This window comes from Pteropus alecto, unplaced genomic scaffold (genome assembly GCF_000325575.1).
Source record: "Pteropus alecto unplaced genomic scaffold, ASM32557v1 scaffold40, whole genome shotgun sequence".
NCBI classification, from domain to species: Eukaryota; Metazoa; Chordata; class Mammalia; order Chiroptera; family Pteropodidae; genus Pteropus; species Pteropus alecto.
The window spans coordinates 14,922,359-14,937,071 of NW_006431919.1; the positions used below are offsets into that span (position 1 = coordinate 14,922,359).

General features: G+C 54.7%; 1 protein-coding gene across 2 annotated transcripts in view; it reads right to left on the reverse strand.

Annotated features, from left to right (window-relative positions):
- The window catches only part of SLIT3 (slit guidance ligand 3), a 545,706-nt gene that overhangs the window by 64,657 nt on the left and 466,336 nt on the right, over positions 1-14,713 (reverse strand). For both annotated transcript variants that reach the window (XM_015585228.1, XM_015585229.2), the window contains exons 13-14: positions 11,235-11,378; positions 9,829-9,992 (exon numbers count right to left, since the gene is read on the reverse strand). In XM_015585228.1, the coding sequence (XP_015440714.1) occupies positions 9,829-9,992; positions 11,235-11,378 (308 nt within the window). The remainder of the gene's footprint in view (positions 1-9,828; positions 9,993-11,234; positions 11,379-14,713) is intronic.

Consider the following 14,713-nt stretch of genomic DNA (forward strand, 5'->3'; position numbering starts at 1 on the left):
GGGTGGGGGTGGGGTCCGGCGACAGACGCAGCGTTCCTGCATTTTTTGGCCACCTTGCTGGTGCTCTCCCCATCCCCCAGCCTCCCAGGCCCTGGCTTTCCAACTGGTCTTTGTCATTCACCACCCAGTCCTCTCGGAAACCAGGTTCCAGCTCCGTGGGCTCCTAAGCTTTTGTGGGTCACGGCCCTTTCTGAGAAGCTGATGAAAGTTAGGGGTGTTCTCCTCAGAGAAATGCTCCTAGGCACATGTGCACAGAATGTGGCCCACAAGTTAGGGGGCTACTTAGTCCGTGATGCCCATGTTCATGACAATCCAGAGGAAGGCATCTTGACAGGGTTCTGAGGGGGGTGAGGCCAGGAGTGGGAGTAAGGTAAGGGAAGGGGGTCCCCAACTTAGCTGTCCTCAGGGCCTCAGTAGGCAATGGAACAATAAAGGAGGCCCAAAGTATGGTCACAGATGACCAGTGACACCTGGCTTCAAAACAGAAAGGCAATACTGAGAGCTGGGGACCTGCGGAATCGGAGCCCACTGCCCTAATGCTTGGGAATTGGGCTCAGGTTGCCTGACAATCCTTTAAAAAACGTTGATAATGAATTCAGATTTAAAACACTGTGAAGGCAAGGACGACTCTCGTGAGCGTGCGACGCGGCCCCTCTGCTTTGAGAGCAAGCTCTGCTTAACTAGTGAAAGGCCAGTTCCGATGAGCTCAGAGCAGCTGGAGCTAAGATTTGTTTTTCCAAAATTTAATTTCTCTCGAGGTTGCACAGTAATGGTAACAGCACCACCAATGTGCTGTCTAAGAGACACCCTGGGGTGCTGCCCTAATGATCAGAAATGCCCCCCCATGCCCCCGCCAGCACCTTGGCAAACCTCTGTGAGACCACGAACCGCCCCAAGGGGCCTAGGGGAACCGTTTCCCCCATCGGACACCAGCTAGTTGATGGGGATTGTGGGCCTTTATTATTGCATCATCGACGTTTCGCGAGCACAATGCTAGTCACAAAATAAGAGCTCGGTCCACGTTCGTCCAACACATCAGTGGGTGCCATAGCGCATCGGGTGTCCCGTACGTGAGTATTTCTTAAGTGTTTCGGAGAGTGTGAACATCGTCTGTTTGCTTAGCCAGTCGAGGTGGACCTTGGTGGCCCCAGCTGCACTAGGAGCTGCGTGGGGCCCTGGCAGGACCGAGGGGCCAGATGTAGAGGGCGTGGGTTTGTCCGGGCTTTGCCGCTCACTCGCCTCAGTCTCTCCACAGGTACGACGGGAACCAAATAATTGCCCCTGTCCCACAGGGGTTGTGGAGATGTGGGGGAGATCAAGGCCGCGAAGGGTCTCTGGGAAAGGATCGAGGGTTGAACAGACATTTGTGATTCTACTACTGTTTTTTTCTAGAACCTAGTAACACATTTGGCATGTTGGGAGCCACCAAAACATCAGTGTAGCTAGTGATAATAGCTGACACTTACTGAGCATAGACCACGAGCCAGACACTATTCTTTGAACTTCAAATGGGTGAGCACATTAAAACCTCAAAACACTCTGAGGCTTTTATGACTCTACTTTATGTACGCGGAAACTGAGGCCTGCAGGCCGCGGGGCCTGGCCGAGGGGTGAACCCAGGCGGGCTGCTGCCAGGGCCCACGTGGCCGGCATTGTGCTCTAGGGCAGGCGTGCTCTCTGACAAAACCCTTCTCCCGTCCTTCTAGGGCCAATCGTGAAGTCACACGTGGCGGAGGTGGACTGAACGGCACGTTCCTGCCGTGGGCCGCAAGGAGGCAGGAAGCAGACGTCTTCCGCCCCCTCAGCTCTCCGTCATCTACCTGCGCTAAGTCCTGACTGGGAATGAACTTGGTGGGCCTCTGGTTCCGAAGTAAAACTTCTACCTAAAGCAAAGGGTCAGAGGCCTGGAGCTGTCCCCCTTCCCTCTCCGCTCCCTCCCCCCTCCTTCCTTCACCCTGTCTTCTACCCCCGGGGCTTATGTGAGCAAAACCTGCCACTGGTCCCCCTGGTTATTTGGGTGGCTTCCTGGTCCAACACCTTATGCAAATCTCCTGCCCTTAGCTTGCCAGCATCCCTCCCACTGAATCGCTCTGACCTGGGCCATGTCCTCCAGACACATCAGTGTGCCCAGGCCTGGGTGCATTTCATTTTGCAAACCGGGCTGAATGACAACTCTCTCTTGTCCCCTGCCAGAGGTTCCCCGTGGTCACTGTATGAAGGGGCGTTTCGTACATTTGCGTAAGTTTTTTCCTTCAGAAGGTGTGTACGATGGGATCCTTGCAAAGCGGAGGCCCCCCGAGTGATGATACAGGCAGAGAGACAGGAGGGAGCCGTCTGCTCCCGCACACGAGCCTGAAGATGCGTGCCGGCTGGGCTGCGTCCGGGGACAGCCGCCGATTAAATGCGTTTTCGTTTTAATCAAGGTGAGAGCGGCTGTAGTTAGCAGGAATCGCTCTCTGTGGTATAGTTAGATTATAGCGGGAAGACCTCTGCGATGGAGCCGCTGACCCATTTTAATAAAACGATTTTGCAATTAGTTTCGATGGACCGGTGTGTTCTTTCCAGCACTGGCCCCCTGCTGTTTCAGTTACTGCCCTGGTCTGTAATAATGAGGGGGTGGGAGTGTAATATTTTACATGAGTGGGAGCCAGAAATGTTAATGGCATATGTACGTAACCGAAAGAGTTTGTTCCCCAGCCACAGCCAGCCTCAAATGCCACCTCTATCACTTCATATTTCATTACTGAAACTACCCAGAGTTTCTCGGAGCCATTTGTTATGCCTAATGCTCATAACCGCCCAAAAGTATTTTTAACTTTTCCAGAGCTTTAAAAGTCAATTTCAATCTCAATGCATATTTGTCACTGCCAGAAATACTTAGTAGGAGAGGAGTAACTGAAATAGGCTGCCGCTTCTTCTCTCTGGGGCAAGTTCCGACGGGAGAGATCTCGAAGGATTTGAAGAAGGGCCATAAAACTAAACCCTGGCTGAAACGGCTCTTGGGACAGCTGAAGTCACCTGGCGTCTTGCCTGCCCCTGCCCCGGCGGTCTCCTCCCCTCTCCCGGGCTCAGAACAACGACACTTGGTACGTGATCATGGAGAAGCTTTAATAGACCAGGGGGGCGGACATCCACAGCAAGGCGACGTTATTACGAATCCCTGCCCTACAGCCACTTCCCGGGAGAGGATGTATGTAACTTTTGGGAGTCATGGGGTTTGGGCAGGTAGGGAACCAAAGTTCCCATTCTTTGGATGGACTTGGCTGCAGGGGCCAGTCCCGGGCCCGGGGTGGCTACCGCCATTTAGCAGTCTGCATTCTGCGCCATTCTTTGGGCAACCCGTTTGTTGAGCGGAAGTCACAGACTCGCCGTTATCTGATGACCTGGGACCAGTCAACACACGTGTCTGGAGCTCTCTTCTACCTCCGATATCCCTGAGACGGGTAGGATAAAAGGAAGAAGGCGCAGACAGAGGACCCTGGGGGAGGAGGAGGCCCGCCGGGGTTCATCAGCTTGAAAAGAGTTACGTGGACCAGCAAAGGGCCGTTCCGTCGTGGATGGGATGAGAACACGGCCAGGCACATGGCTATCCACTCGTGGGCCAAGGCCAGCGCATCAGACACCAGTGGCTAGCAAACGCCGACTGTTTTGCCATTAGTTTGGCGACCAGTTGGGCAAACGGCTGTCCTAGCAAGTTATCCCCACCAGTGTATCATGAATGTAGCCATGTGCCTCAAAGCAGAGGGAGATGCTCGTGGCCTGTGGCTGGGCGCAGCCTGGTGACAAGCCTTCTGCTGCAGGACCAGGGAGGTGCTGACGGAAGGACACCGTTATGGACACACCCCAAAAGGCCTGGGCCCTGGCATGGAGGGGCAGCACCGAGGAGCTCGGAATGCCCCCTGCTCAGAGGGAATGGGGATTTCTCTGGGCCGAGGACTGGTTCTGTACCAAATGGATCTTGGTACATCCAGGCTGGCCAGGAGGACCCAGTTAAACAGGGCTGCTTGTTTTCCTTCTTACTCACGTTCTTCTCCATTAACAAAAGGAAGCTTGAAAGGGAACATTAAAAAGAAATTGCAACTCCCTATCCATTCAAGTCAAGGTCTTTTTGGTTTTATAATTCAAAGCAAGGGGACTGTGGACAGTTGGGAAGGCCGAGTATTACAGCCGTAAAGAGCATTCCTAAAAAAACCTGCTGAATGCTCTTGACCCTTGAACTAACTTGACCCGGGGCAAGTTGGTTAACTTGTCTGAGACTCAACATCCTCGTCTAGAGATTGGGGCTTATAGATAGGGTTGGTGTGAAAGTTAAAAAGGTAACGATGTAAAGCCGTTCAGTGCCTGGCCTATAGTAAGCACTCAATACACAGTAAAAGAACTCGGATGGGTAAGCAGGACTCCCCATTCCTCAGCCATGCTGGGCCCCTGGCGAGTGGTGACCTGAGAGAGAAGACAAGGAGAGTCACGCACACCCCTTGGGAGCCCAGAGTCCACTCCCGGGCCTAGGCCAGGGTTTGGTTCCCACCACAGCTGTCTCTCATGGGCTAGGACACAGACTCCACGGCATGAACCAACCACACAATCTTCTAGTTATCCTGGGTCTAAGATTTATCATGAAACAAGCAGAGTGGGAGGCGCCAAGATCCCTCTTTATTGTCAGAGGCAGCAGGTTTCTGCAGGGCCCCCTTGTGGCACTGAACTAGCCCCATGTAAGGAATCCGGTTCTTTGGCCTCCATGCTAACTGTGCTTGGAAGGTCAAGGAAACAGACTAGACTTCAGGCTGCACGGGGACCAGGGCCAAAGCGCTCATGAGAAGAGGGGTCAGGTTCAGAAGGGGTCTTACAGGTTCGACCTAAAGTCTCGCCATTCTTGTGCTCACATTCCTCCCCTATCGGAAGCATCGAGATGGCAGGTGGCAGTGCGATGAGTCACGAGCAGTATGACCTTTGGGTTAGCGACCACTTGGGAAAATGACCTTGGGCCGGGACTCTTCCGTGAAACAATGGGACATATGCCTTGGGTGTACCTGTTCCCTTTGAATGAAAGCAGACAGATGATGATTTCTGAGCTTGAATCTGTCTGCCTTTCTCACGGGCTGGGGCATGGCGGCTCCGCCAGGGGCAGGAGGTGTGGGTGCGGAGCGTGGCTTGCCCCAGCGTGCCCCTCCACACCCACTCCAGCCCTTGTCTGCTCCTTAGAGGGGCAGGCACTCCGAGAACCCTCCCAGGCTCCCACCCCGCCCTCGGGGAGGCTGGCAGGCGGTGGGCTGCGGTGCTCCAGAGCAGAGAAGAGGTGTCCAGCGGCGGCGGCCATGCTGCAGGAGAACGCGGTGCTTTCCGCGGTGCTTGACAGAACCATGTTCCGTTTCCATCGTTCCACCACATGGTTAGATCAAGCACAAAGGAAAGCCCCGCGGCGACCGGTCAGAGTCAAGGTCAGGAAGCAGCGTCAGAGAGAGGACAGGAGCGTTCAGAGGAAGCAGCGTGGAGAAGCGGAAGCCGGAGCAGGCCCCCACTGAGTGTGGTTAGTGCCAGGAGGGGGGCTCCACGGGAGCACTTCTGAAGACAGGAGTCCCCTGCCCCGTGTCCCGCCCCAGGGGAGACACAGGAGGAAGTGGGGGGGAGCGTGGGGGGAGACTAGTGGACACTCCTGCTCAGGAGTGTCAGGGCGGATCGGATCCTTCCTGAGAGAATTAAGACGTCCGGTGTCTGTGGTCATATCGCAGGCCTGAACTGAGCCCCTAAACCCCACTCAGTGACACCCTCTGATCTGGCAAGACATCGAACTCAGCGGAAGCGTCTTCTGCCTGCTCTGCAACCTCGGGGCCACCCCCGCAGCAGGTGGTCCCATCACTGTCTACTCCCCCAGCCCCTTAGATAGAGACAAGCCACAGTTCCCAGGAGTCTAGCAAAGCCGCAACGATCTTCTTTAGGAAAAAGTCCTTTGATGGGCCACAATTCAGGAGCCTCCGCCCAGTATCATCCAGGGTCCCCAGAAACCCTCTGGCTGACAGACGTTTCTCTCAGATTGCTGGAGGTACAATGCGGGGGGGAGGGCTAGAACTGAGAGAAAACACATGTTCCTAGCCAGGGAGAATGACAGGAGCCAGCGGGGCCCTGGGTTTGGGACTAGACACCTACAGTCACGATGGTTTGAGAACAGCAATTTTCACAGAGGAGGTGACCAGTGTCCCTTACGGTGCAGGGCCTCTTTCAGACGAAGAGAAGGAAGGAAAGGGGAAGACACCAGATTCTAGGCTCTTTCTTGCTATTTCCTGGTTTTCCCCACGGCTGTGGGTCACGTGAGTGGGTAGGGGGAGACAGCAACCACCTATTTTGGATGCCAAGGGCCCAGATGAGGGCGCACCATGACATGAAGAGGCCGGGGCCAGGTGACTGGGGCCCGCCCCGCCCTGCCCTGCCCTCTGACAGGAGGGATGGGGTCACTGTTCCTCCACATCATGTTTTTGGGACAAGATGGTCTCAGCATCTCGGCAGTGCATGGGTCACCTGCCATGGTTGACCAGTTAGTCATGGTCGCTGCACCACTCTGGGTCTGGCCCGTCCTCTTTCTAAGCCCTCCCACCTGATCAAATGGAGCTGGGCACCGGCATCCAGCCTCGGCTCCGCTTTGACCGCCAGAGGTGCCAGAGCAGGGCTCTGTAAACACTCCGGTTTGGGGATTTTGAATTCAAGTTGGATTAGGCCCTCAGGACCAGGGCAGGGAAGATCCATCCCTCTCATTCCTGCCTCCAGGCCTTAAAATCGTATCTCCTTCTCTCCTTGTCCTCAACAGAAAGAAGCAGAGGGACTAGGGAAAAAGTTACCCAGAATCTTCGAAGTACGTCAGAAGTCCTGGGTTTCAGATCTTGTCCTGCACACACTACCCTAAACCGTAATAAAACTCTTCTGCTGTGCGGGCCCCAACTTTGTCCTCTCTAGCATGGCCTGGGTGGTCCCCAAGGGCTCTGAAACTTGATTTCCCTGAGTGGTGTCTTGCTGTCTGCCATCTTTGGATATAGGACTGTGTCACCACCCTCCGTACTTTTCACCATGAGAGTTTCTTCTTGCCGACTGGATCTCCACACACAAATCGGGCAGGCAGGATGGAAGACAGACAGCATCTTCCAATTGCTAAGTGCTCCCCCAGGGATGGGCTTGGGGTCCCAGGCAGCCAGATGGTGCCTTTTCAGGAGGACTTAATCTGATGGTCAGATTACGCGGACTGCAGCCTTCACCTCTAACCTGATCTTGCTGCCCAAGGCGGTGGGTGCAGCTGACAGAGGCAGACACAGGGCAGCTGGAAAACCAGACGCCCCGCCCACGGAGGGGTTTTATGCATTGCAGGAGCAGCCCTCAAATTGGCTCCTAATCACATCAGCTGTCTTTGCAATGGGGTGCTTTTAAGGGAAAGTAAAATGCAGAGTTATTATCTGTCCAACCCAGTATGTGTCACCTGCCCCTCCTTTCTTCTGAAGCTTCCTGCAAACAGAGCTTTAGATCTACAGCTTCTGTCTCCCCCAAGGCCAGGGCCAGTCTGGGCCCCAGCGTTTCTCAAAGCCAAGGCCTTTGGAGCTCAGGAGTAGCTCTCTGTGCCTTTCTTCTCTGCAGCTACAGAAAATACAAACACGTTGAATGCCATACGTCAGACTCCTTGCCGCTCTAACGTTCTCTCTCTACCTTTATAGAAATAATCTTTCTGCTTGGTATTGATCAAAAAAAAAGAAGAAAGAAATTTAAGAGAGGGTCAATCTAAGAACCCTTCTCAGAGGGTGGTGACACAGTCCTATATCCAGTACAGAGGGTGGTGACACAGTCCTATATCCAATCTAAGAACCCTTCTCTTCTCCCTGTTTGTTTATTCCTACCCCGGATAGGAGAATAAGCTGGGCCCCCTCCGGTGCAAAGGCAGGCAGGTAGGGGCAGAGCCGGAGCCAGAACTGGCTCTCCCGCATGGTTTCCCGGGTCTGACTGTTGTTTTTCTCTCCTATTTGTTTTTTTCTGCACCTCCCCGCGCCTGCAAGCGCAGCCTACGGTCATTCCGAGGAAACTGCCGAGACTGCGTCCCGGGAAGACGCCGGTCCTCGGACTGTGGGCCGGTTCCTCTCCGCCCTTGCCTCCCAGAACCCTGGCATATCTGGGGCCCGAGACAACGACGAGACCTCTGGGAGACCAAGGGGCCGGGCCTGACAGACGGCACGCTGCCTCCCTCTACCTTTCATTGCTCTTCTCCTTGGGCGTAACTGCTTGTCAGAGCTAATGAACTCAGCCCTGGCCAGACGGGATAGAAACAGAGGGGAGAGAGGTGTGAGTCACGAGGAAAGGCCCCTGGAAAGGATGGTTGTGCCTCGGGCGGCAGCTCTGGGCTAGGCCAGGATGTTCCTCCGAGACGCTGCCAGCTCCAGAAAGGAACTTTAGGAAAGAGTTCAGGGGTGGGGTAGGGGGGTTGGGCGGGGCCATAAGACTGAGAAAGTAAGTCATTCAAGCAGCTGGACCTCCCTTTCTTCTCCTAGATGCTACCTGGGGTCTGGCCCTGCCTCCACCGCTGCAGGCTGTGACCTTGGGGTGCCCCATCACCTCCGAGCCCTCGACCCCCTCCGCTGCAGCGTGGGAGACTTGTCCTGCTGACTTCACAGGACTGCTGAAGAACAAGATCGCAGCAGAGGCACTCAGCGCAGTGCTCGCCTTTCGGCGAGAAACTGCTTTCAAAACTGACACCGTTATTCTGGGAAGACAAATCGGGAGCAGCGTCTCATACTGCCACATACTCTCTAGGTATTTGCTTTTGTTGGGGGGTGGGGGAGGCATAAAAAAGGAAGCTAAAGTGTATCGCTCTGGAGACACGGACTAAATAATCCGACTTAGAGCACGAGAACAACCTGCAGGGAGCAGAAGTCTGCCTGCTGGTCCTCTCCCGGCGACCAGCGCCCACGCTGGCATCCTCCCCGAGAAAACTCTCTCACATAAGGCGCTCTCGGGCGGGGAGAGAAGGAAGGTTCTCGCTGACACACAGATTGGAGGGTTGGCTCCAGCCCGTCTCAGCACCTCGTGCGATCAATCTCTCACCATTGGGAGCACAGTGCAGCCTGGTGATTCTTTTTCAGTAGCAAATGACACAAATGATAGTCATTTTTTAACTGCCTGTTCACCTAGCTCTTGGGTCAAGGAGAGCTACTTCTCTTTCCAAGATGAGCTGAGAATTCCCCCGCCATTCACCCCTGCGTCTTTCCTGGGTGCAGTGGGGAACAAGGTTTGTAGAGAGAGCTTGGGAACTGGAGAGCGAGGCTTTGCTGTCTTCCTGAGCAAAACGCTGCTGATCTCTCCGTAATCGGAACGGAGCAGTCTGAGGTGGGGGAGACAGCTGGCGAAAATGTCTGTGAAACCTATAATGCACTGTGGTCGAAGGACTGCGACAAGGTGGTCTTAGACGGGATGAGAGGCCCCCAAGATGACCTGCCGCCCACCGCCTGGCCCGGCGTGCGTCTCTCTGCCACTTGGGCAGCACGCTTTAGGAACTAAAACAAATGTGGAGAGGCTGCCCCCGCCTCCAGCTTCTACCCAGCCCTGGAGACATGCTGCCACCTGGGCTCCGTCTCTCTTGAAACAGTGTATCCGCCCAGACCATGCTTTTATTGTGTGCCTGTGTTTTATTTTAAATCCATAAGGTAATTGGTTTTCTGCAGGACTAACTGAATTTCCCCAATTTAATTTGCAAAGATGCTCCCCAGGAGCCATTACAGCACTCGCTGTCCTCTAGATTGGATTACTGGCCTCTCCGGGCCGCTGTGCTGAGTCGGAAAGCGGGGCCCAGCCCTGTAACCTGATTACCTGAGCAGCGGAACTTCTTGCTCTTGACCTGGCTGATGCGCTTGTTGGCCAGCCGGCGCGGGCTGCTGCAGCGGGCCCCGCTGGTCTCGATGGGGTTATCCTGGAGGTAGTCTGCCAGCCACTTCAAGTGGCAGTCGCACACGAATGGGTTTTGGGCTAAGTGGCTGCGAGAGGGAGGGGAGTTAGTCAGGAGTGACCCGTGGTGTCTGCTCCACCCCCACCCGCCTGGTGCTGGGGGAGGGGGCAGGCTTCCACCCCTCATCCCTCATCACTTTGGAGGCCTTAGGGGACGTGGAAGCTGCTTTTAGACAGGACTCAGAGGGGGCCTGGGGCCTGCCGCCTGCAAAAGACAGTCACAGGTGCAGCTGGCTGTGGTCTGGGGACTCAGCCTGCCCCCCACTCGGGGCAGGACCCACCACTGAGAACCTCAACTCTCACCAAACCAATTCTGACGGGCAAAGCAAGCCGCAGGCCCAGGGTTTACACTTAGAGCAGACTGCACTTTACTCCTCCGAGCTCAGTAACACCAAGCGCGTAAAGCAGCTGGCATGGCGGCTGGCACATGGTGGGTGTTCCATATATAGTAGCGGGAACTGTTATTATCTGCAGCATCGTGAGAGCAGCACCGTGGGCCTTGCTTCCCCCGGCTCAGGAAGAAATCTCTGCAAAGTGCTGCACACAATGCTTGGCACATGGCAGGGGGTCAGTATGTAGCAGCTGTTCGTGCTCTTTGTTGGTTGCTATCTCTGGTTCCGGGGCCAGTAGGTGCCAGATGACTCAGAGAGTCTCCAGAAGCCCCCAGGCACATGGGTGGGGCTAGATCTCAGGCCGGGCTGGAGCCACCAGAAGAAACACAGGCTGAGATCTGGAGTCAGTGGCCATCTCTCTGACTGAATGATTTAGGAACATCTGCAGTGCCTGAGGAGCGAGGCGAAATGCCCCCAGAATACCCGTATCGGAGGCCTGGTTGTGCAGGGGGTTGGCGGGCAGGAATGGGTTATTGGTAGAGATGGAGCCAGCTCAGAATACAGTGGCCACAGTGGTTAAGAGAGCAGCTGAACAGCACCTGCCTGGATCCAAATCCTGCTTCTTAATAGCTGCGCAACCTAAGAAGTTACTTAACCTCTCTGTGCCTTCGTTTCTTCGCATAGAACTGGGGGACCATAACAGCGCCTACCCCATAGGGCTGCTATGAGGTCTGCCTAGAGCGGGGCTACTGAGTGGTGCCGGCACGGCGTGAGTGCTCAGCACAGGGGAGCGAGTGCTCCCATGCCGTCCTCCTTGCAGGCTCTAGAAGTCCTCCTGGACGTGCTCGCTGTGCCCTCATGTTGGGTGATCTCCACGACTGGGTGTCTGGGGTCCCCTGCTGCCTGGGCACGTGCTGGCTCTCGAGGCGGCATACTCACAGCGTCTGGATGGCCTGCAGGGGGGCAAAGAGCCCCTTGCTGATGGTCTGCAGCTTGTTGTCGTATAGGGAGAGCAGGTTGAGGTTCTGCAGGTCCTGGAACGTGTTCACCCGCAGGCAGTTGATCTTGTTGGCGTTGAGGAGGCTGCAAGCAGAAGGGAGGCTGGTGACCCACCGACCCTGGGCACTACCCGAGGGCCAAGGGCTGCATCTGTAGGCAATGGCTACAGAGCTCCGGGAGCTCTCCTCCCTGCTGCTGAGCAGACGCGAGAGGGACTTGCATTCCTGTGGCCACAGAAGACGCCTGGGCACTCGCACTCCTGGTCACCACAACACTGCCACAAACTGCCATCGCCTGGAGCCTTCGCTTGAGCCCGTTCCCTGGGGGAGGACCTGCATGGCACCCCACCTGCTTTACTTTCTGCTTGAGAATGCGGCAATTCCAGGAATCACACACAAAAAATCATCTGGCACAACTGTTTCCAAGCGCTAGTTGACTAAGGGCCATTTTGATTTAGATAAGTCCTTAGAGTTCTTTCGGATCACCAATGCCACTGGAAACCTGATGAAAATGACAGGTCATCCTCCCAGAAAAAATACTCATGGGTAGGCATGCATGCATGCATATACTCACTCACTCACTCACTCACTCATTCATTCATTCATTTTCTCTCTCTCACGCACGCACGCACGGAGCCCTGTGTGATCCGATCTCTGCCCCTTTACCCTACACACATACACATGAATGCACACACAGAGCCCTGTGTGATCCGATCTCTGCCCCTTTACCCTCTCTTCCACTCCACCCCACTCACAACCCTTCGGTTCCTGAAAAACTCCATGTGCGTTTAGGCCCAGGTCCTTGGAACACTCTCCTTCCCCCTTCCATAAGGTGGTTCCTTCTCCCCCTCTGCGTCTCAGCTTGAATGTCACCTCCTCAGGGAGGCCTGCCCTGACCACCGCACCTGTGGTATGCCCACACCTCCCGTTACGGTCTCTCATAGTCCCCTCTTTATTTTCTTTGTAGCCTTTTTCTCGATTTGTGATTATAGGGTATTTGTTTTCTCGTTTACCATTTGCCTCCTGCCCAAGACTGCAAGCTCTCTGAAGGCACAAATGACATTTACTTTCTTCCTCCCTTTATTCTTAGTGCTTAGCACAAACATCGATTAAGACATACACCCAAGTCCATCTGTAACTTCAGGGGGCCGTACCCTCCCTCATCCCCCAGGGCCGCTTTCCTTTCCACATGGAACCCATTCTGCTATGGCTTTAGTTCTTCAGACCCCTCCCCACCATGAGAAAGCATCACAGGAAGGCGTCTTTTGGGGCGGGGGAACTCTGGGTCACCATGGATAAAGCCGTGAGCATTAGAGTTTTCCAGATGGAGTGGGAAGGCCAAGTGGCTTTGGGTCCCCTTACGATGCACATCTCCTTTATGGTCCTAGACGGACGAGCTGTGCCCTTGAAACCAGCTTAGAATCACTTCTTACCCCCTCTTGAATGGAAGTGGGGAAGGGGGAGCTAAGCTAACCAGCTAACACGTTGAACTTTTAAAATTTCTGTTTCTAAGGCTGGCTCCGAGCTTTCAGTGATCCATGAGATTTGTAGTGGGCTGGCTTGTCCCCGGGGGCTCTCGATGCCGGTTCCAGGGGGACTTTAGTTGGTAAGGGTGGGGCTGCCCATGGGAGCTAAATCATCCTTGCCACCTGTCCTTGCTGCAGGCCTGTGTGCAGGCAGGCAGCTGTGGCAGTGACAAGAAGAACTGCCTGTTTAATCTGGCTAATAATGGGCATGGTCCCAAGGGTTCACACAGATGTCCTCCCGCCTCGCAGTGGAAAAAAGCTCATGTTGCTAGAACACATCTCGTTTTCCAAAGTGCCTCTCCGACAGCCTGTGAGTCTCGCGATAACCTGAGAAGATGGGCAGAGCCGGCCTCACAGGTTGCATAGGCGAGGAAACCGAGGCTGAGCGTTTGGCGGGTTCGTTTGAGGGCACACGCATTTCTGGGAGCATGCAGGAAGTAGTGACGATACTTCAGGTCTCCAGAGGGTTCAGCTTCTGCCTTAGAAATGCCTCACGCCTTGTCTACCCCTCCTATCTCTACCTCCTCTGCAGCACTTCCCCCAAGAGTTTTCTGTGCTTTGTACAGTACATTTTAGGAATGTACAGGCCACTCCACTGTGGGCACACCAAGAAGGATGCTAGGATGCTATGGAGCAGAGAAGTAAGCAGAAAAGCTAGAGGACCCAACAGGACCAAGCAAGCAAGATTCAAGAATGAATGGACTCCACACGCACGCACACACACTTACGTGCACACACACGCTTTTTGGTTTATTTGTTTGAAAAGAAAAATGAGGTATGTGGTGAATGACTTGTTCCAAACCTTGATATTCAGGACCTTCTGAGGCATCACGTAGGCTAAGAAATAGTGAACCTTTCAGTGAAGAGACCAAAAGATAGGTGCCAGTCTGATGGCCTGAGGACAGACTCCTCCCTGGAACATATTGCAACGTCCCAGATGCAAATATGTTCATTCAGCCCTCTCAGTGTTTTAAAAATTGGGCACACACACACACACACACACACACACACGCACACACACGTGCGCACACACACACTCTTCTATTTTCTCTGGAAAATCTTTCAGAAGCTCTAGTAACGCGTGGTCCCCTGGAGGCAGCTATGGAGTGGCTGTCCCCTTTAGATAGGACATATGCTCTCTGTCTGCCACAGCTCCCCCACCCCCCATTGCTGCCCTTCACTAGCATATTCTACCTTCCTTGCCTGAGTAGGCATTTAGCTTTGAGACCCGAGGGCAGATTCACAAGCCCAACTGCAGTACTTGGTTCTGAGCAGTGATGGACACTGGTCAGGGAGGATGGCCACGGGGAGGGACGGGTGGCAGCTCTGACTTGCCCTGAAAGGGTACCCGAACGACACACGCTTCCGGCGACCGTCTTCACCCCTGGAACTATGAAGCCTTCGTTTCCTGACCCAGATGCTTTCTGTCCCCTTTTGCTTCTAGGTCTGTCAGCATGGGATGTTATCACAAAGATGTAAGGCATCCGAACCGCCCAGGCTGGCAGGTCTCGGCAAAGACGGCTCGAGGTGCAGCCTGTGTGGAGCTGGGGCATGAAGAAACAGAGAGGGCAGAGTCCTCGGTCCCTTGTTCTCTCCCAGGATGCTTGGCTCCCCGAGGCAACTCGGAGGTGCAGGGAGAGATAACATGAAGCTGCTTATCCCGGTTTGGATGCTGAGGCCGGCCTCACTGACCCTCGGCACCGGCAAGACGTAACAGCCTGTCCTCTGTCCTTTCTCCTTTGGGAGGAAGGCGGGCAGCCACCCCACTCAGCCCGGCTTCTGTGAATGGATCGCTGAGCCATTTGGTACCTGGACAAGAGCTGGAGGGGAATTCAGAAAACACTCTCTGACGGAGCACAGAGATAGAAACAGCTGTTTGGGATGGGGTTCAGCA